Here is a 20,086-nt window from a genome sequence, read left to right on the forward strand (position 1 = left end):
TAGAGGGAGTGTTTAGAATGTTTTTTGAAAATTTCTACTTATTAATTTTACTTACTCCATCACCCTCCCTCTCAGCATTGGATGGGAGGAGTCTTAACCACTGGACTGCCAGGGAAGTGCAAGGGGTTCTTAAATGGATAGCGTAGTCTGGAATCCTCTGAAATTTTATATTCATAATTGTACATTTAGTGGAGGGAGAGGAAGATCTGTCTCTTAATTTAGATTCTGAGGTTTGAAACCACTTGCCTGCTGATCTCCCTTTGTCCTCTCCTCCTGCAACGAATTAAATATCAGTGTTATGGATACCCTTAGATTGTCCTCAGACTGCTGCCTCAGACACCTACCCTGCTGCACACCTACTCTCTGCAGAGGTGTCTTTCTTTACTGAACTGGGCTGGGGAGAGATCACTCCTGTCGCCACCTGTGGAGATGATGCTGTCAGCAGCAACCCTGTGGAATTCATTGCGAGTTGTGAAGATGTTCTATAACACTGTCCTTTTTAAGGGGACCTGTAGGAGTAAGTGCATTTTTTTTGTTAGCAGTGCAGATAATTCTATTTAATCAGAAAAATAATTTTTCAACCTTAGTGGTAATTAGTTGTGTGACCATCTGATTATATTTCTTTTTTCATATCAGTTGCTAGAAATCTTGAATTAATTGAACTAGTCATTCATCAGAAATTAAGCACCTATTAGCTTGGAGCCGAAATTGTAGGCTATTAACCCTGTGAATGTAGAGGACTGTGATACGTATTTTTAATGCATTTTTTATATTACTCTTATTTCTGATTTCACTTAATGTTTCTATGTTGTTTCCCTTTTTCTCATCTACTTCTCATTTATGTGTTCTATGTTTCTTTGTAAAGCACTTTATTCTTGAGGGCAAGACAGAATATTAAGAACAAACCCTAAACATTCTGATTTAGCAGCTTCTCTTTGGAAAAATGTTTTTTCTGTCCTGTTTGTTTCTCTATATAACAAACATACATTTTATTTGGGGGTGTTCCTATCTTTTCCCCATCTTTGCTTAGTAAAATAAACTCATCCTTTAAGGTAAAGGACCAGTTCAGATGTTTTTGTTTTTTAGAATCCCTGTCCCTTGCCATAATAAGTTGCACTGGGTTGTTGGCATTGAGCATATGTCTCAAGTAGGGTCTGATGTATTTTTAGTGAACTTTTACATTCTCTACTTAGTATTTTCTTTGTCCTTAAAGCACTTATCATTTTGTACTTGACGACGATTATTATGTACAGGTTTGCTTTTGCCTCCATGTATGATTATTAAATGTCAGTCTGCTATTAGTATCCTATTTCTTAATCCCTAGTCCTGTCCTTGTCTCCTCAGTCACGTATAATTTTTTGTAGTGATTCTTTTAAGCTGCCGACAACCATGGTAACCATATGGAAGACTGGATGCTTGTATAGTTGAACAGTTATAATTGTAGTGATGTTTGATTGGTTCACAAGAACCATGATGGACAGACTACTAGTTTGCATCAGGGGTCTTAAACTTAATTGATCTAATTCCAAAAAATAATCACTTGAATGAAGACATCAATATATTTATTAAGTTCGTAGGAATCAAAGGAATTGAATAACCATTAGGTTCATTGATAAAATCAGGACTTAGAAAGTTTTCTATAGTTGGGTGGAAAATTTGCTAAAATAATAGATAATTGTATTTGTCTTTAAAAAAAAAGAAAAAAGCTTTTTCAGGGTGAAGTTAGGGAGACCTAGCTTAGCGATAAGTAGCTTGAAAGAAAAAGACTTCTATTGATCACTTTTTGTGTTAGTCAATAAATTAGGTTGTGCTGTGGTTAAAAAACACACACAGACTTGAAAATCGCAGTGGCTTCAAACACAAATGTTCATTCCTTATTGGCTCAGGTTGCCAGAGGTCTCTGCTTGTCGAGATTACTCAGTAGTAGTGCAGCCAGCATCTCAAACATTGCCAGAGAGGTGGTGTTTTTCTGGAGGTTTTGCTCAATTAGCAGTTAAATGCTCTGGCCAGAAGTGAATGGAGGCACTTCAGTTAGAAGTCATTGACCAACAAATTCTAGACACAGGGGTCCTCTCAACCACAAGGGGGCCGAGAAAGGTATGTTAATTGTGTGCCTGCATGGGAAGAGAACCAGAAGTATTTGACAATAGCGTTAATGACTACTGCATTATATTACCAGCACATAACAGTACTTTGCTTGACATATAGTATACCTTGAATGGATGGCATTGTTCAAGTAGCTGCTAAGTTTAAATCTTTGGTAGGGATGTTAGGGAATTGCTAGAAGGTTAAATTCAATTTTAGAAGAGCTAAGTAGTCCTTTTCTCAAATTTCTACAGTTGTATTTCTTCCTCTTTAGTATCTTTTTCTCAGGCATCTTTCTTCATTTTTCTCTGTACCGCCTTTCTAAATTCTTATTTAAAGTATGAGTTAAGATGAGACCACAATATCTTACCTACTTTGAAGGACCATGAAAACTGAGTTTGTTGGCTGTCCACTCCATATATTTAGGATTATTTCAGTTGAGGTCTGGGTGTAATGTTCATAGTGTTGACTTGCATTAATATTTGATGTTCATTGGATTAGTGTAAAGAATAATTTACACCTAAAGACTTTTCAGTAGGTAGAAAATACACCTAAGATGAGAACTAAAATTGGTCTTCACAGTTATGGCAGTAAATGATACTTGTATTTTATATTCATTTTTATAAAGAGAATAAAGTGGTAAGTTATAAAGAAGTTCTGAATACTGTATTATTGAAACCTCAGTAGCAGATATGAGCATCCTATTAGTAATCATAATGTGAAAATATTTTGAAAAGTGCAGTCTTGAATTATTCAGTACTTCTATTTCAAATTATGGGAAATATCTATTTTATGATTTTGAATAGAGCCATAGGTTGTTTACTTAAATAAGGATGGCTGTGTTCTTCCTCCCTCTTCTCAATTTGAGGCTGTGGAATTTGTTCTATTTTTACTTGTGGATCTGCATACTGAAGCTGTCTCTGATTTCATGCTCTGAAGATCAACAAGAGATCTTCTCTTGTAAGATGAGAATTGTGTAATAGGTGACTATTAGACGAGTAAACAAGTCTTAGTCAGTAAACATTTATTGAAGTTTTTTTCGGTAAAAGCAATTCTGTACTGTATGTCTCTTGGTACTGTAAATAAAGATAATTCAATAATAAATTCAATGGCTAGCTTTATGCCTGATAAGTAATTTCTAGAAGTAATTTTTTATAGTATTATTGAAGCTTTATTTTCTTTTTTTAACTTTCTTTATGTTTAGTTTTTAAACTTTTTAAAAGTGATCAATGCAAGTAATACATATGAAATATTTACACTGTTGGAAATAAGCCAGTGCTACTGCTAAGTCACTTCAGTCGTGTCCAACTCTGTGTGACCCCAGAGACGGCAGCCCACCAGGCTCCTGTCCCTGGGATTCTCCAGGCAAGAAGCAACCCACTCCAGTACTCTTGCCTGGAAAATCCCATGGACGGAAGAGCCTGGTGGGCTGCAGTCCATGGGGTCACTAGGAGTCGGAGACGGCTGAGTGACTTCACTTTCACTTTTCACTTTCATGCATTGGAGAAGGAAATGGCAACCCACTCCAGTGTTATTGAATTTGAAAGAAGTCTTGCAAATCAAATTTAATCTTCATTTTCATTATAAACTGAAAGTGAAGTGGTACTGTTAAAATTCAAATTGGGCAACATTTATATGTTTTCAAGACACTGAATCTGCTTGGGGCTTGGTTTGAAAAGATCTGGGGGGAGCATGCTGCACAGCTTGTGGGATCCTTAGTTTCCCCACCAGGGATCGAACTCGGGCCCTGGCAGTGAAAGCTGTTTGGTTATTGATTGGGCTTCTTGTTTGGAGATTATTTGAAGTACAGACTGTGTTGTTGTGTGCCCAGTGTTAATAGCAATAACTAGGTACTCTTTGACTACTGTTTATTCTTCGTTAACATGCTTTACTATCGAGGATAACCTTGGCTCTGCCTTCAGTAAATGAAGGACGTAGTACTGATTTAGAAACCAGCAGGAGCTCTGGCATATTTGTTTGCCTCAGTTTTTTCTTTTGGCTGATAGTCATTGCTATTTTTTTCCAGAGACATCCCTAGAGCTTTAGTCTCTAGAGTTTATATCTGTTGAAATGAAAGAGAAATTTACCAGTAATATGTGCTTTTTCCCCTTCTCGAAAAAAAGGTTGAAGAAGAGTATAGTGAAATCTCTTACTGTCTTATATAGGAAAAGAGGACTTGGCCTTGTTTTAAAGTTTTATCACTTTTAAGTGGTTGAATCATGTGAAAGCTATCTCACATAGCACGTTCAACTCAAAGTGCTGACATATCAAATTTAATGTCTAAATTTAATTCTATAGTCATTTAGCAAATATTTGAGTGCTTGCTTTTGTAAGCATTATAGTACTTTAAAGAACAGAACATAAAAATCTTGCTGGCACAGAGTTTAACATTTAGTATGGGAAGACAGGTAATCAACTGGATAATTAAGTTAAAATGTGGTGTGTTAAATAATAAGTACCCTGAAGAGGAAATAAAGTGGGGAAAGAAGATGGAAAGTTGAGGGTGGAGCACTGGTGTCTTGGAGGCCAGGCTTCCCAGGCAGTGAGGCTCTGAGGTGGGAGGAGGGGCCTGGTTTGTCAGCAGACAGCAAGATGGGGTAGGCAGTACGGTGTTTATAGGTAAGGACTTTGGGTTTTATGCTGAGACAGACCATTACAAGGTTTTCAGCATAAGAGTTTACATGATTGGATATATATTTTAACAGGATCACACTTGACTTGTGATACTAGGACAGAAAGTCATGAGACTTGAGCAGTAAATCAGAAGAGATAGGACATTCCCTTGGACCAGGATGGTGGCAATGGAGATGATAAATTGTTGAGTTTGGGGATGTATTTGCTAAATAGAGTGGTCAGGATTTATGATGAGCTAGATTTTAGGTGGAGTAGGGGTGTGTGTGTGTGTGTGTGTGTGTGTGTGTGAGAGAGAGAGAGAGAGAGAGAGAGAGAGAGAGAATCCAGGATGACTTCAGTTTTTAGCCTAGCAGCTGAAAGAATGGAGTTGTTATTAACTGCAGTGGAAAAGACTGCAGGGCAAGATGGAGGGATTACAAGGGGCTCAGTTCTGAATGTACTGATTTTGATTGGGGTTCCTTTATCTTTCCTTCAGGGAACCTCAGCCCATCATAAAATCGGTACTAGTTTGTACCCCAATTTTAAACCAGGTTCACCTTTCATAGAAGGTATGAGCAGCATGTGCTTTCGTTTCCCTGAATGGTTCCTGAGGGTTAAGCTGCTGGTCTGCCTGAAGTGCAAAAATAAAAGTTAGGTTTAGGGGAGTAAGATGACCTATATTGACTGATAGTTGCTTTATTTTTGACCCAGAAAATTAAAAAAAATTATTTGCTTATTTTTTAAATCCTATTTTGCATTTAACTTTTCTAATACATCTAAAACTAATGTGACAAACATATGTGACAATATTTTTGTTACAATTAGTTTTCCTAGTAAGTGTTCAGTAACTTACTTTTTGCCATATATTTTGATATTTTCATTATTATATCTTACTAAGGTGGTTTATTTCCCTGCTGATTTTCAAAAATAGGTATTTGTTTATCTAATAACATGTTTACTTATCTATTTCTCCTTTCCTATTTTAAAATTATGAATTATTTTGAGTATACCAGAAAACTGCTGTGGCAAACAGTAGCGTACCCACATTCTAAAATAGCAAATAATAACATTTTGTTGTATTTGCTTCTGATATTTTTAAGTAAAATTTGTAGTAATTTACAAAAATCACTCCTCAGTTCCATTCTCTACTTTCTCTTCTCCTCTTGAGCTAATCATTTTTGAAGCTAATATGTATCTGTGTGTTTATAACTTTATATGCATGTATAAATAAAATTTTACTTAGTATTTTGTGAGTTTTAAGATACTACAAATATCATATATAGTTTACACTGTAAATTTCAAATTATCAGTATCTTTTACAAGTCGCTTTTTTATTTAATATAACTTTTAGTCTATCTTAATACTTATAGACCTAATTTAACTACTGTAGAGTATTTCTGCATATGAATGAATTGACATATCTTTATATTGATGAATATTTAAATTGCATATTTATGTACCATCTTTCGTGTCATTTTAGGCATATAACTGGAATGTAGAATGTCTAATTTTAAAAATTTAATGAGTTTGTATCTTAGAATTAAGTTTAAACCATTTAAATTTATAGTAATAACTTAATATATTTGAATTTATTTTCCCACCTTCTTTTCCTTTCTGCCCATATGATCTTTCTTGGTCCTCCCTCTCTACTCTGTGTCTCTTTTCATCTCTTTTTTTGTCCATTCTTGACTGTGCTGGATTCTTTTCTTCGTTGCTTTTTATTTGTTTGTGTTTTCTTAGCTGATTTGGAAGGTTTAAATTTCATTTGACAAGATTCGTTTCCAAGGTGGCTCAGTGGTAAAAGAATCTGTCTGTCAATGCAGGAGCCAAAAGAGACTCAGGTTCCACCCCTGGGTTGGGAAGATCCCCTGGAGGAGGGCATGGCAACCCACTCCAGTTATTCTTGCCTGGAGAATCCCATGGACAGAGGAGCCTGGCAGACTACAGTCGGTGGGGTCACAAAGAGTCAGCACAAGCGCAATTTGACATTAAATCACTTTAGATGGTGACTGCAGCCATGAAATTAAAAGACGCTTACTCCTTGGAAGGAAAGTTATGACCAACCTAGATAGCATATTAAAAAGCAGAGGCATTACTTTGCCAACAAAGGTCTGTCTAGGCAAGGCTGTGGTTTTTCCAGTAGTCATGTATGGATGTGAGAGTTGGACTGTGAAGAAAGCTGAGCGCCGAAGAATTGATGCTTTTGAACTGTGGTGTTGGAGAAGACTCTTGAGAGTCCCTGGGACTGCAAGGAGCTCCAACCAGTCTATTCTAAAGGAGATCAGTCCTGGGAGTTCTTTGGAAGGAATGATGTTAAAGCTGAAACTCCAGTACTTTGGCCACCTCACGCAAAGAGTTGACTCACTGGAAAAGACTCTGATGCTGGGAAGGATCAGGGGCAGGAGGAGAAGGGGATGACAGAGGATGAGATGGCTGGATGGCATCACTGACTCAATGGACGTGAGTCTCAGTGAACTCTGGGAGTTGGTGATGGACAGGGAGGCCTGGCGTGCTGCAATTCATGGGGTCGCAAAGAGTCGGACACGACTGAGCGACTGAAGTGAACTGAACTGAAAGAAGCCATATAGACATCATATATGATCAGGAATTCAGTGAAGAGTGTGGCTCAGCTGGTAAAGAATCCTCCTGCGATGCAGGAGACCTGGGTTCAATCCCAGGGTTGGGAAGATCCCTTGGAGAAGGGAAAGGTTACCCACTCTAGTATTCTGGCCTGGAGAATTCCATGGACTGTATAATCCATGGGGTCGCAAAGAGTCAGACACAGCTGAGCGACTTTCACTTTTCAATGAAGTGAATGGCTTAGAGACATAAACTGGGGAACTGTTGGTGTATAGATTGTGTATAAACCATGAAACTGGATGGGGTCAGTAAGAGAAGGGGATTAAGGACCAGGTCTTGGGGCACACCAGCACTAAAAAGTCAGAGAAATTATCAGAAACTAGGGAAGGAGAGTGAGGGAGAGTGGTCAGGGAGGTAAGTGGAAAACCAAAATATGGTGGCCTTATAAGCCAAGTTAAGACATTTTAGGAAGGAGGAAGATCAGCTGTGTCAAGTAGGCGATCAGGTGAGAATAAGGCTTGATAAATGACTAGTAGAGGTGAGTGGAGACTTTGCAAAGGACAGTTTCAGTGCCAGTGGTGGGGCAAAAGCCAAACTGGTGTGAACTTGAGTGAACAGAAGGGGAGGAACTGGAGACCAAGAGTGCAGATAACGCCTAAAAGTTGTGTTCCTAAACTGGGGGAGCAGAGAAATGGGACAGTAACTGGAGCAAGTGTGGGCTTTTTTTGTGTGTTTGTAAAGCTTGGAAATGATTGCATGTATGTTGATGGGACTGAATTCAGTAGAGGGAAGAACTGATGACACAGGAGAGGTTAGGAATTTCTTCAGCAATGTCTGAGTCGGGGAAATTAGATGGGATCTAATTACTGCCCAGTTTGGAAGCTTTAGCTAGGAGGATGGGCAGCTAGCTCATCAGAGTTAACACCAGAGACGGTGGAGTAATGAGTCCCTGGGAAGATATTCCGGGAAGAGGGTGGGTTTGTATACAGTGTGGAAAATTTTAGTACTCATCTCATAGGATTTTTGTGAGTATTCAGTAGGTTAATACTTGTAAAGGGATGATTATAGAACATAGCAAAGTACTTGATAATTGTTGACTAGTATCGTCACTTGTACAGGTAACTGTAAACTAGTGTGTGAAATTGTTAAGGTTGTAATATTTGTTTATAAAGTCACAGGATTATTTACTTGACCAGTTAATTTAAATCTCTTGTGTTTAAGAGGGACCATGTCTACAGGGTCCATCTCTAAATATTTATTTTATATCTTAGAATATTGTTGTCCAGTGTTGAACATTCAGTTAGCAAATGATGGATGCTCAAAAGATAATTTTATGTTTTTATACTTTATAATTTTATAAATACAAAAATAATTTAGGGGCAAAGATGTTGGGGTTAGGTGCAAACCCTAATTCTGGAAGTTGGGTTGGGGTTAGTACTTATCCTATGAGATAAGTACTAAAATTTTCCACATTGTGTACAAATCTACCCTCTTCCTGAATATCTTCCCATGGACTCATTACTCCACCTTCTCTTGTGTTACTCTGATGAGCTGGCTGCCCATTCTCCTAGCTAAGGCTTCCAAACTGGGCAGCACCTTTAGGGTGCTTAGGGTTCCAAACCCTAACTTAGGGAAGTTCCAAACCCTAACTTAGGGAAGTTCTAAACACCTAACTGTTGGGGTTAGGTGCAAACCCTAATTCCGGAAATTCTGGCTGTTCATTTGAGCTAGATGGATCAGTTCAATGATTTCTGGTTATGCTGTCGTTTCTTTGCAAAGATGCTGGCCACTAGAGGTGCTACTCACACAATATTAATTTAAAGCACATCCCAGAAAGACAGAATTTTCATAGTTCTGATCAGAAACATTGTAATTTTATGTTATAGTTTTGAAAGTGGTACGCTTTCTTTAATATGTGGGTAAAAGTCCCTTTATCAAAACTGTCAAATAGAAAAATCCTTTTTATATTTTGGTTAGAAGTTACAGAGAAATAATATATATTTATATAAATTGTAATCACAATTTTAGGACTGATCATAAAGCTGGGGCAGTTAATCTAGGAATATTAGAGGGAGAACTGGATCCTGGAGATGCTTGGGAAATCTACTCAGACTCTCACCTGGCTTTAGTTATGTTAATATTTTGAAAATGAGACAGAGTATGCTTAAAACAGACAAGTACATCAGTATCATTTTAGAGTGATATGGGGGTGAAAGGTTAAAAAAGGAGATAAGGAAGTCTGATCAGTGAATCCAGAGCTTCTTTTTAGAAGCAGGGTTTCTGTGATGGAGAAACAGATCTTGGCATGTAGAACCCCAGATTCTGACCAGGTTGTTGTGTAACAAGTAATAGAGCTACGATACATAGATTTGGAAAGACAAGACCTAGAATGTAAAAACTTTTAGAAGGCTTTTAACTGATCTGGCAAAGAGAGGAAGTTAGAGGAAGTTAAAGATTTAAATCAAGGGCCAGTAATTGGTAAGAATTTAAAATTTACTGTTTGAAACACCTTTGTACCTAAATTATTTTTGTAGTTATAAAATTATAAAGTATAAAAACATAAAATTATGCTTTGAGCATCCATCATTTGCTAACTGAATGTTCAACATTGGACAGTATTCTAAGATATAAAATAAATATTTAGACATGGACCCTGTAGTCAATAAAACCATATCAAGGAAGTAATATACCATAAGAAAAAGTTATTGTGCCCTAGGTTTTTATAAGAGGAAGAGGGTACCTTCAGTTAAAAAGAGTTCATGGAGGAGCATTGGGTAATGGCTCTTGAAAATGGAAGATAGAAATGTTGATGAGAATATTTTAGATAACAGAACATACAATAATGATAGGAAAGAGTTGGTAGTGTATTGGATAGGAAAGAGTAGTCCTATAAATAGTTCAGGTTAAAATTAAATCCAAATAAATGTCTCAGAGCAGTTTTTTCCCCGCTCTTCTTTCTTTTAATCCACCATTGAGTCCTTTGGAAGTTTGTGGGTGAGGTGGGTAGGAAGTGGAAAAAGGTTGAGAGGGTGAAGCAGAAAGCTATGGTAACCATTTAAAGAAGTTACTTTTTTTAATTATGAAAGAGTATGCTTGAAAAGCATAGGAATATAGAAGTGAAGAAAAAAACTGTAAGCAGTGAGAAAAATACTGTGGCCAATTTATGTTCTTCGTTTTTAAAATTAAAATTAGTTTTGTTAAAAATTGCAACAAGACAGATAAAGTCAAATTTTCTTGGAATAGTATTTCTTAGATTTCTTAAAAACAAATGAGCCTCCTTCTTTGTGTTTTCTATGTTATCTCTTTCTGAAACTTATGTTAATGGGATGATAGACTTGTTGATGTTGGAAGAGTAAGGTGAACAGTGGGAAGAAAAGTAGGAGATGCAGTCAGACAGCTAAAGGGGAGGATGTGGGCTATTATAAGGACATGGGCCTCTGCTCTAAGTGAGGTGGAGAGCTGAGAAGGGTTTTCAGCAGGGGAGAGAAATGATCTGACTCTTACTGTAGCAGGCTCACTCACTCTGACACAAAACTGCAGCTCTCAGCCTGTCTGAATAAGAGATGGGATTATTCAGAATTGCAGTTAGAATAGTTTTAGCAGCTAGAAAAATTTTTCTACAATTCAGATGATTTTATAGCTGTATTTTTTTAGCTCAAACTTAAAAATATTTTTCTTTTTGTATTTTAAGTAAAATTTTAGTGTTTTAGTTTTCAATAGCTTATCTTAATCTTATCAGTTAATAATGGATTGTATATTTAACATATATTTTAGTGAAAGTACATTTTCTTGATATTTCACAGTTAACACTTTTGCATTGAGATTATTTTTACAAATTCTACAAACTTGTTAAAAGTTCTGAGCAGTTTAAAATGCAAATATTAATGCTGGTATTTTGATATTAAGTGAAAAAACACTGGCATCTTTTTGCTCTAGAGTCATTTTGTCAGGTTTTACTCACCACTGTCCCTCATCCTGCCCTTCAGTACTTTGCAGTTTTGATTGAGTGCATTGCATTGAATTTATAGATTGATTAAGGGTGGTTGGACAAGAACAAAAATCTGGCTTCCCATGTAATCCCAGCTTTCAGTGGGCTTTTTATTTATTTTTAAGACTAGCTCAACATTTTTCTGTTAGACTTGAGTTGCTTATGGGTACAGGATTATTTTTCCACTTTTTAAAATTAGTTTATATTTATACATGTATAAGAAAGCTGTTATTTATTTAATTTTGTAATTGCCCTCTTTGTTTAGTTTTTCATTTGGTTTTGTTCGTTTTCCTAGCTATACAATAATCATATTCAAATCTCCTCTTTAAATATGTTTTTAAACCTGAATACATTGCTTAATTTTTCTAAAACTTTGCTAAATGTTTTACTATTATTTATTAATAATAGCTTTTTAAAAATGTAAATGTTATATGCTTTCATTTTTATTTTTCTTTCCTCAAAGAAAATTAGTGATTTTTTTTTTGATGAATTTTATGATTACTCATCTTCAATTCCTTTCATAATAGCTGTCATGGCAAGCATCCTTGTTTTGTTACTAGACTTCAGTGAGAATACTTCTAATTTTTGCCTTACAGGCTTAATGTATTATGTGTGTATGTAAAATCTTTATCATAATATACAGCTTCATGTGTATTATATGGTATGTCTTTCTTCAAAATATTGGTACTATATCCACCTCTATTTTATTGGGATTCTCTTTCCTTTTAATTGGGAGTGTATATTGCACTTTTTAAAAAACAGCTGCATTTCTTTTATTTTTAAGACTTTTTTGGCCTTGCCTTGAGGCATGCAGGATCTTAGTTCCTTGACCAGGGATTGAACTTGCACCCTTTGCAGTGGAAGCACCAAGTCTTCACCAGTGGACTGCCAGGGAAGTCTCTGTATTGTCATTTTATGAAAAAATGTCAACAATAAAAATGAATGCCCTTTCTCACTTGATCTCAATGTGATGTTAGCTCAAAAGATTGAGCCTCTGTTGTATTTGTGGAAGAGTGACACACCCTTTAAGTGTATTGTTGGATTGTATTTGTTCTGTTGTTTTGTCACCCAGTTGTGTCCGACTCTTTGTGACCCCATGGACTGCAGCACGTTCTGTCCCTGGTTATCTCCCAGAGTTTGCCTAAGTTCATGTTCATTGCATCAGTGATGCCATCCAGCCATCTCATCCTCTGATGCCCTCTTCTCCTTCTGCCCTCAATCTTTCCCAGCGTTGGGGACTTTTCCAATGAGTCATCTGTTTGCATCAGATGACCAAAATACTGGAACTTCAGCTTCATCATCAGTCTTCTAGTGAATATTCAGGGTTGATCTCCTTTAAGATTGACTGGTTTGATCTCCTTGCTGTCCAAGAGACTTTCAGGAGCCTTCTCCAGCACCACAGTTCGAAGGCATCAGTTCTTTGGTGCTCTGCCTTTTTTATGGTCCAGGTCTCAAAACCACTGGGAGACGTGACCCCTGGGAAGACCATAGCCTTGACCATACGGACCTTCGTCGGCAGAGTACTGTTTCTGCTTTTCAACACTGTCTAGGTTTGTCAAAGCTTTCCTGCCAAGAGGCAGTTGTCTCCTGACTTTGTGGCTGCAGTCACCATCCGCAGTGATTTTGGAGCCCAAGATGAGGAAATCTGTCACTACTTCCACCTTTTCTTCCCTTTCTGTTTGCCATGCAGTAATGGGGAGGGGGGCGGATGCCATGATCTTCATTTTTTAATATTTAGTCTTAAGTCAGTTCTTTCTCTCTACTCATTCACCCTCATCAAAAGGCCCTCTAGTTCCTCTTTGCTTTCTGCCATTCGAGTATATATCATCTGCATATCTGAGGTTGTAGATGTTTCTCCCACCTATCTTGATTTCAGCTTGTAACTTACCCAGCCCCGTATTTCTCATGATGTGCTCAGCATATAGGTTAAACTGAGTAACAGCCAGCAGCCCTGTTATAATCTTTTCTCAATCTTGAACCAATCAGTTGTTCCATACAGGGTTCTAACTGTTGCTTCTTGTATTTACTAGTATTTTATTTTAGAAAGGCTGTATAGCATAGAAGTTACGTGCCCTAGCCTCTCTTTTATCTAACTAATCTGGGTCTGTTTCCTCAGCTGTAAAGTGGAGATAACAAATAATTCTCAGCTCATAGACAGGTAATGATAATCACTCAGTAGGCACTAGTACTAATGTGATGGATGCACAGGTGTTTAAACTACTTGCTCCCTTCCGTGGCTGTTACTCTTCCTGCCTGTGATCTAGCCAACTAACAGGGTACTGTGTGGCAAAAAAGAGGGGCTCTAGGAGGGTTCCTGCATAGCCGAGGTCTGGCATGCTTCTGATGGGTTAGTGACTGTTCTGGACCTGCTGTTAAACAGTTGGTTCTCCAGCTCATCAGATTGCTTTGAGAGTAAATGAGTTGATTTATGTAATTGCCCATCAGAGATCAGTGTTTAGGATATAGTAAATACTATGTTAGTGTTTGCTGTTCAGAATTTTTGTCAGAGTATCCTTTGTGCTCTGTGCACAGTCGGTTCCATGAAAGGTAGAAAACTTTCATTTCTGAATCATTTCAGTTCAGTCGTTCAGTTGTGTCTGACTCTTTGTGACCCCATGGACTGCAGCACGCCAGGCCTCCCTGTCCATCACCAACTCCTGGAGTTTCTGGATATACTTTAATAAAGGAATTACCTTTCAGATTTTTACAGTGAACATGTCTAGTACTGGTAGAATGGTTGGAGAGAGAACTTACTCAGTTCTTTGGAGGTTATTGAGGTATTTACTTTCTAATTCTACTTGATTCCAATTGACAATTTGTGTTTTCCAAGAAAACCATTTATTTTATCTACATTTTAACGTTTAGTAACTTAAAAATTTACTGGAAGCTTCTTTTGGTTTCCTCTGTTGTTTTATTCCTTCTTTTTCAGTTTTAATTTTATATATTTGTTTTTTTAGTCTAGCTAATGGTTTGTTTGGGATTTTTCTTCCCTTCAAAATGCAGTTCCTAGGTTTTAGAGTTAAACTTACTAGCTTCTGTTTTCTTATTGAATAACTTATAAATTTCTTTAATTACTTAATTCTGCTTTTTAAAATTGAAGTATAATTGATATACAGTACTTTCTGCTGTACAGCAAAGTGACTCAGTTATACACACACACAGACATTTTTGTTTATGTTCTTTTCCATTATGATTTATCCCATAATGGCAGTCGTGTCCCACTCTTGCAACCCCATGGACTGTAGCCCACCAGGCTCCATGGGATTTCCCAGGCAAGAATACTGAAGTGGGTTGCCATTCCCTTCCCCAGGGGATCTTCCCCACCCAGAGATCGAACCCAGGTCTCCTGTACTGCAAGCAGATTTTTTACCACTGAGCCACTAGGGTTCTATACAGTAGCATCCTGTTATTCATACATTCTATACGAAACTGGTTTCATCTACTAACTCCCAAACTCCTAGTTACCCTCCTCCTTTCCTTCTCTCTGTTCTTTTTTTTTTTTTTAGTTCTATTTATTTTCTAACCTTGACTTGAATGCTTATTATTTAATTTTAATTCTTCATCGGTTGATAGGATTTATTTAGTCTGTGGATCTTCCTCTTGAGTATAGCTTTGTGTATCAAAGGTTTTTTTTTTATATAGGTAGTTTTTATAATTGCTTATTAGATAATCTATTAATTTTAATATCCATCTTTGAATGGAGTAGTTTAGGGAGAAACAGTACATAAATGGTCAAGTCTCTTCCCCTTAGTGGAAGAGACTTGACCATTTGTTTCATTTTCAGATTTCATGGTCTCTATTGTTTCTACCTTTGTAAATTTTTACATGTTATGGTCTAATTAGATGATCAGTTTTTATAAACTGTTAATAGGAATTTGATCACATCATATGTTCACCCATTTAATCTGTTTGATTTTTAAGAACTGAAATGGTGATTGCCTTCTACTATATATCCATATATATGTGTATATGATGTTGGGAATGAGAGAGAGAAGGTTTGGTGTATATAGTTTTATATCTTCTTTATAGATTGTAATCTTGAGCATTCTGAAAAGTGACCATTTTTGCTACCTTAATGTTCTACTTTGAATCCAGTTGATGAGTTTATACTTGTCTGGTATACTTCTGTCTAACCTTTTACTGTTAACCTCTCCAAGTTCTTGTTTTAGATTTGTCTCATGTAGACTTCATGTAGTTGGATAAAGAAAGGTTAGTTTTTTACGACCCAACCTGAGATGCTTTTAATCATTTACATTAATGTTGTATGTTTGGTTTTGCTTCTTTAATATTGTTCATTGCCTATCTTTTTGTTGAGTTTTCTTTTTTCTTCCTTAAACTACATGGCTTATTTTCTTTCCTCTCTATCATTTTGGCAGTTATATACTGTATTTTATTATGTCTGAGGTACTGTTGATTGTAGGATGCCATATTTAGACAACCATTAACATGGTTAAACTCTGTCAAAGAAACTGTGACATGACATTGATTGTAATATGCATGCTGACTTCAGATATTCTAAAATGTGAAAAAATAAAGTACATCTTAGGATAGATGAAATATGGTAGTTTATAGTTCTGTGGCTATTATAAAGCTGTAGCTTTAATATACTTAAATTTATTATGTTTATCAAATAGCTTTTTCTGTTTGAGGAATGGTTGTTTAAATGCTCTATTCTCAGGATTCTTGTATGTTTAAAAATGTTGGTGGCTTTCACAAATGGAGTTATATTTTGGCTGGTTATAGAATTTTTGAGCTATGTTACCTTCCCCTTAATACCCAGTAGACATTACTCCATTATCTTCTGGCATCTCGGGTTACTCAAGAGAAGTCCGGGGCCAGCCTGACTTTTTTTTTCCCTTTGTAGGTGACCTACTTCTGCCTGGGTATTGGTAGAATTCTTTCTTTATCCTTGAAGTTCAGTAACTTCATCAGGATATATCTCGGTCTTGGTGTGATTCTCTATTACATTTTCCTGTTACATGGTAAGCCATTTCAATCTGTGACTCAGGAATATTTTCTTATATATTTTGTAATATGCTTTCATTTTTATTTTTCTTTCCTCAAAGGACATCAGTTTTATCATTGTGCACCTTCATTTCCTGTCTTTTGTATTATTTTTCTAAATGCTTCCTTTGTTCTCTTCTGCTGTGTTCTAGGAAATTTTCTTGAGATTATCCTTCATTTCATAAATTTGTTTTTATCAATATCAGGTCTGCTACTTCCTTTATACGACGGAGTTTTCATTGTGCCAGTGGCTTGTGTACTTTATTCAGTTTTATTTATTTATGTCTGTGAGCTACCCTTGCAACTTGTCTTGTTTATTTCCCTCTTTAAAAAAGCCTTTACTTCTTGTGGTAAAAGTAAGTAAAACCACATTGTTTTTTGAGAAGATGGATGGGTAAAACCAGTTGCAAAGCGGCTAATATCAAAATTTATTCTCAACACAAAAAACAAGTGATTAGTGAAATTGTTTTATCAAGACATGCTGTTAAATGAGCTTTATTAATGGCATGAAATATGGAAAAAGCGTTATTCATTTGCAGGCTCAAAGACGTTTCTTTTTGCGGTTGGATAAGCTTCTTTTGTGCTCAGTAGAAATCTGTTTTACCATGTGTGCTTTTGTGTGTGTGAGGGAAAAGTGTTCGAGGATTTTTCTTATTAATCATTGAAAATCTGTTGAAGATGTTTTTCTTCCGTCAGTGAGTTGTAATGTAGACTAGAAAAAGATTCACTGAAGAAGGAAATCATGACTGACAGGCTCTGTCGTCTGCATGCGCCACAGTGAAGACCTGCTGCGTGAATGTTGCGGGAATGCCAACTTGCTCATTGTTTTATTCTGAAGAAGTGAAGGTGATCAACAGTGTGCCCCTTGATCTCCATTTGGGGTTGAAGGAAACAGTGAAAATTGGGAATATGTGCAAATTGTGATTACTCGAGCATGAGTCCCTGTGACTTATTAAGAAAATGTACAAGACTTGTTCACTTTCAAGTGTCTGTTGTTTAGAGTAGGTTCTCCCCCCACCCTTTTTTTTAAAAAAATCGCAGCTAAGATACCAGCATTTTTATTGTTACTGTTGATGTTAATATTTCAGCGGACTCGCACAGTCAGTATGACTCAGTATGCCAGCAACGTACTCAGTATTGTGAATGACTTTACTACTTCAGAGTCTGCTGCTGCTGCCAAGTCGCTTCAGTCGTGTCTGACTCTGTGTGACCCCATAGACGGCAGCCCACCAGGCTCCCCCGTCCCTGGGATTCTCCAGGCAAGAACACTGAAGTGGGTTGCCATTTCCTTCTCCAATGCATGAAAGTGAAAAGTGAAAGTGAAGTTGCTCAGTTGTGTCCGACTCTTAGCGACCCCATGTACTGCAGCCTACCAGGCTCCTCCGCCCATGGGATTTTCCAGGCAAGAGTACTGGAGTGGGGTGCCATTGCCTTCTCCACTTCAGAGTCTAAATCATAGCTTATCCTTATAATTAAAATTATCAAAACATCTTAAAGGTTCCAGACTGTTGTGCTTGATTGCCAATAGTGTGTATCTTCATAAAATGATACATATGTTTTAACTAATTATTCATTCAAATTTACAGAGGATCTGCTACATGTCAGGAACTGTAACAGATGCTGGACTACAGCAGTAAACATAAGAATCCATGTTCTTTTAGAGCATGCATTCTCATGGAAATGGGAGAGATAAATTTAAGAGAAAGTTGTATGCTCTGGGAGAAGTAAAATGGGATAAAGTAGGAAGTATGAAGAATAAAAGGGGATAATAATATAATAAGGAATAAGAGGATAAAATAGGGAATACAGCATAAGAGTGTGGGGATTATAATTTAAATTAGATGACGTTTGAGTAATTGAATTAGCTGAGGATGGGAATTGTCCAGCGGCTACAGCAAACACAAAGGCCTTGAAGTGGAGACAGACTTGAATGTCGAGGAAGACGAAGGACAGCAGTTAGCCAAATGAACGTAGAAAGTTGGATAATTCTAAAGGACCTTTTAGGCCGTTATGCAGGCTGTTCATTAGCCTGAGCCAGAACTCCAAGCCGTTGGAGTTGTGACATGGTCAGAATTCACAGTTCAGCAGGACCCTCTGGATGCTGGGTTGAGAATAGACAACAAGGAGACACCTCCCAGTAGCCTGGTAAACACTCTTAAGCAGACATTTATAACTGAACTGAAAGCGCCATCAATAATATCCCTATTTTATTTTCTCTTTTTATTAGGAAAAAGAAATGTTATTTATGTCCCACTAGATCTGTTTCATGACTGTGTAACTTATAGGTGAAAAACACTGCTAAATGAGACGCAGCCTCTGCCTTGGTGGGAAGGAAGTAGAAGTAGGGTGTTGCATATTAAAGGAAAATGAACAAAGTATAAAGTGGAAAAGGATGAAAACATAAAATCAATACTCTATCGACACTTAGCTTAAAAAATCAAGTAATCAAATATCAGTGATACAAAAGGCCTAATAATGAAGAGCCCCACTCCCCCAGAGGCAACTACTTTGAAAGAAACTTTTTTGGTTCAGATTTCCTGGGGCTTAACTCCATGTTCTAAATAATATGCTTATAGTGTTTATTTTTTGGTTTATCAACTTTAGACATTCTCTGTTGACTTCTTGCTATGACAGATGTTTTCAGTCCCACTTCTCACTACTGACCTTCCTCGTACGACGGTCACAGAACTGGCGCCTCTCTGGGGTTCTGCCCAGAAGATTAGCCTTCCTCGGCTGCTGCTCCCCCTCTGTGAGTATTCTGCTCGTCTCCCTCCACTGTGCCTAATCAGTTCACATTTCTCCATCCGTTCTCCATCTTTTCAGAACCATGGGCAATCCACCTAGGTATTTTTAAAATATCTTTAAAAAGTATATTTTTTACTATAAAACTAAACAAAAAGTTATTTTTAAATTTCTTTAGAGAAGTTTATTCAGTTAAGTGAAGGAGAAAGGATAAACACTTGCTCACGCTGGCACCTTGAGCTGGAAACTAGAGGTAGAGGTTTAGGTCAAATTTTTTGGCCTCATTTTTTAAAATACATATAGTGTATGTGTTTTTAAGAGATATACTTAACAATATTTTATCTTTCAAAAACAAATTATAAATATTTTCCTATGTGGGGAAATACTTTTTCAAAGTATTTAAAATTGATATTTAGCATTCTTTCATATGTAAATATCATAGGATTCCCCGAATTTTTGACTTTAGGTTATTTTTGTATTACAAATTATTTAAATTATAGCTAATGCTGCTGTGGATTTTCCTTATGAATAAATGTTTATACATAGTCTTATTATTATTTCTCTTAGGATAAATATATAGATGTCATTGCTGAATCAAAGAAGATAAATGTTTTGGGGGGGTTCTTTTTTTTCTGTTTTGTTGGGATAGGATAGATATACAGTGCTGTGTAAGTTTAAGGTATATAGCATAATGACTTAACTATATTGTGAAATGCTTACTACAGTAAAATAGTTAACATTCATCATGTTATACAGTTACTCCAGTTTTTTTTCCGCTTGTGACGAGAACTTTTAGGATTTACTGTCTTAGCAACTGTCAGAAGTATAGCACACAGCAGTGCTAGCTGCAGTCATTGTGTAGTGCGTTACACCCCAGGACTTAGTTTATCTTGTAACTGGAAGTTTGTGTCTTTTTGAGGTTCTTAACAAATGTCACCTAGAAGGTAAGAGTCCCACTATCACTGTATTAAAATTCCATTTTTTGTTATGTTCTTACTATTAGAGACTTCTAAAAAAGGCTTGATTCTGCTGGGTAAAAAGAATATTTTTATTTAAAAAACTTCCAATAAAATT

General features: G+C 36.7%; 1 protein-coding gene and 1 long non-coding RNA gene across 4 annotated transcripts in view; both read left to right on the forward strand.

Moving 5' to 3' along the window:
- Positions 1-366: 366 nt before the first annotated feature.
- Positions 367-20,086, forward strand: part of UBE2G1 (ubiquitin conjugating enzyme E2 G1) — a 67,687-nt gene continuing 47,967 nt past the window's right edge. Inside the window, exon 1 of one of the 2 annotated variants that reach the window (XM_055576866.1) lies at positions 367-517. In XM_055576866.1, the coding sequence (XP_055432841.1) occupies positions 430-517 (88 nt within the window). In that variant the 5' untranslated portion in view covers positions 367-429. Of the gene's footprint in view, positions 518-5,065; positions 5,268-20,086 lie in introns of those variants that run through there. The other variant, XM_055576865.1, reaches the window with a different exon arrangement.
- LOC129649439 (uncharacterized) lies at positions 6,207-17,727 on the forward strand. 2 transcript variants are annotated; one of them, XR_008713112.1, is made up of 3 exons: positions 6,207-8,303; positions 16,131-16,248; positions 17,359-17,727. It is a non-coding gene; the product is annotated as an uncharacterized LOC129649439 (long non-coding RNA). The 2 variants fall into 2 exon arrangements; XR_008713113.1 differs by having other exon boundaries at positions 6,207-8,251.

Source organism: Bubalus kerabau, chromosome 4, assembly GCF_029407905.1.
Source record: "Bubalus kerabau isolate K-KA32 ecotype Philippines breed swamp buffalo chromosome 4, PCC_UOA_SB_1v2, whole genome shotgun sequence".
In the NCBI taxonomy this organism is placed as follows: Eukaryota; Metazoa; Chordata; class Mammalia; order Artiodactyla; family Bovidae; genus Bubalus; species Bubalus kerabau.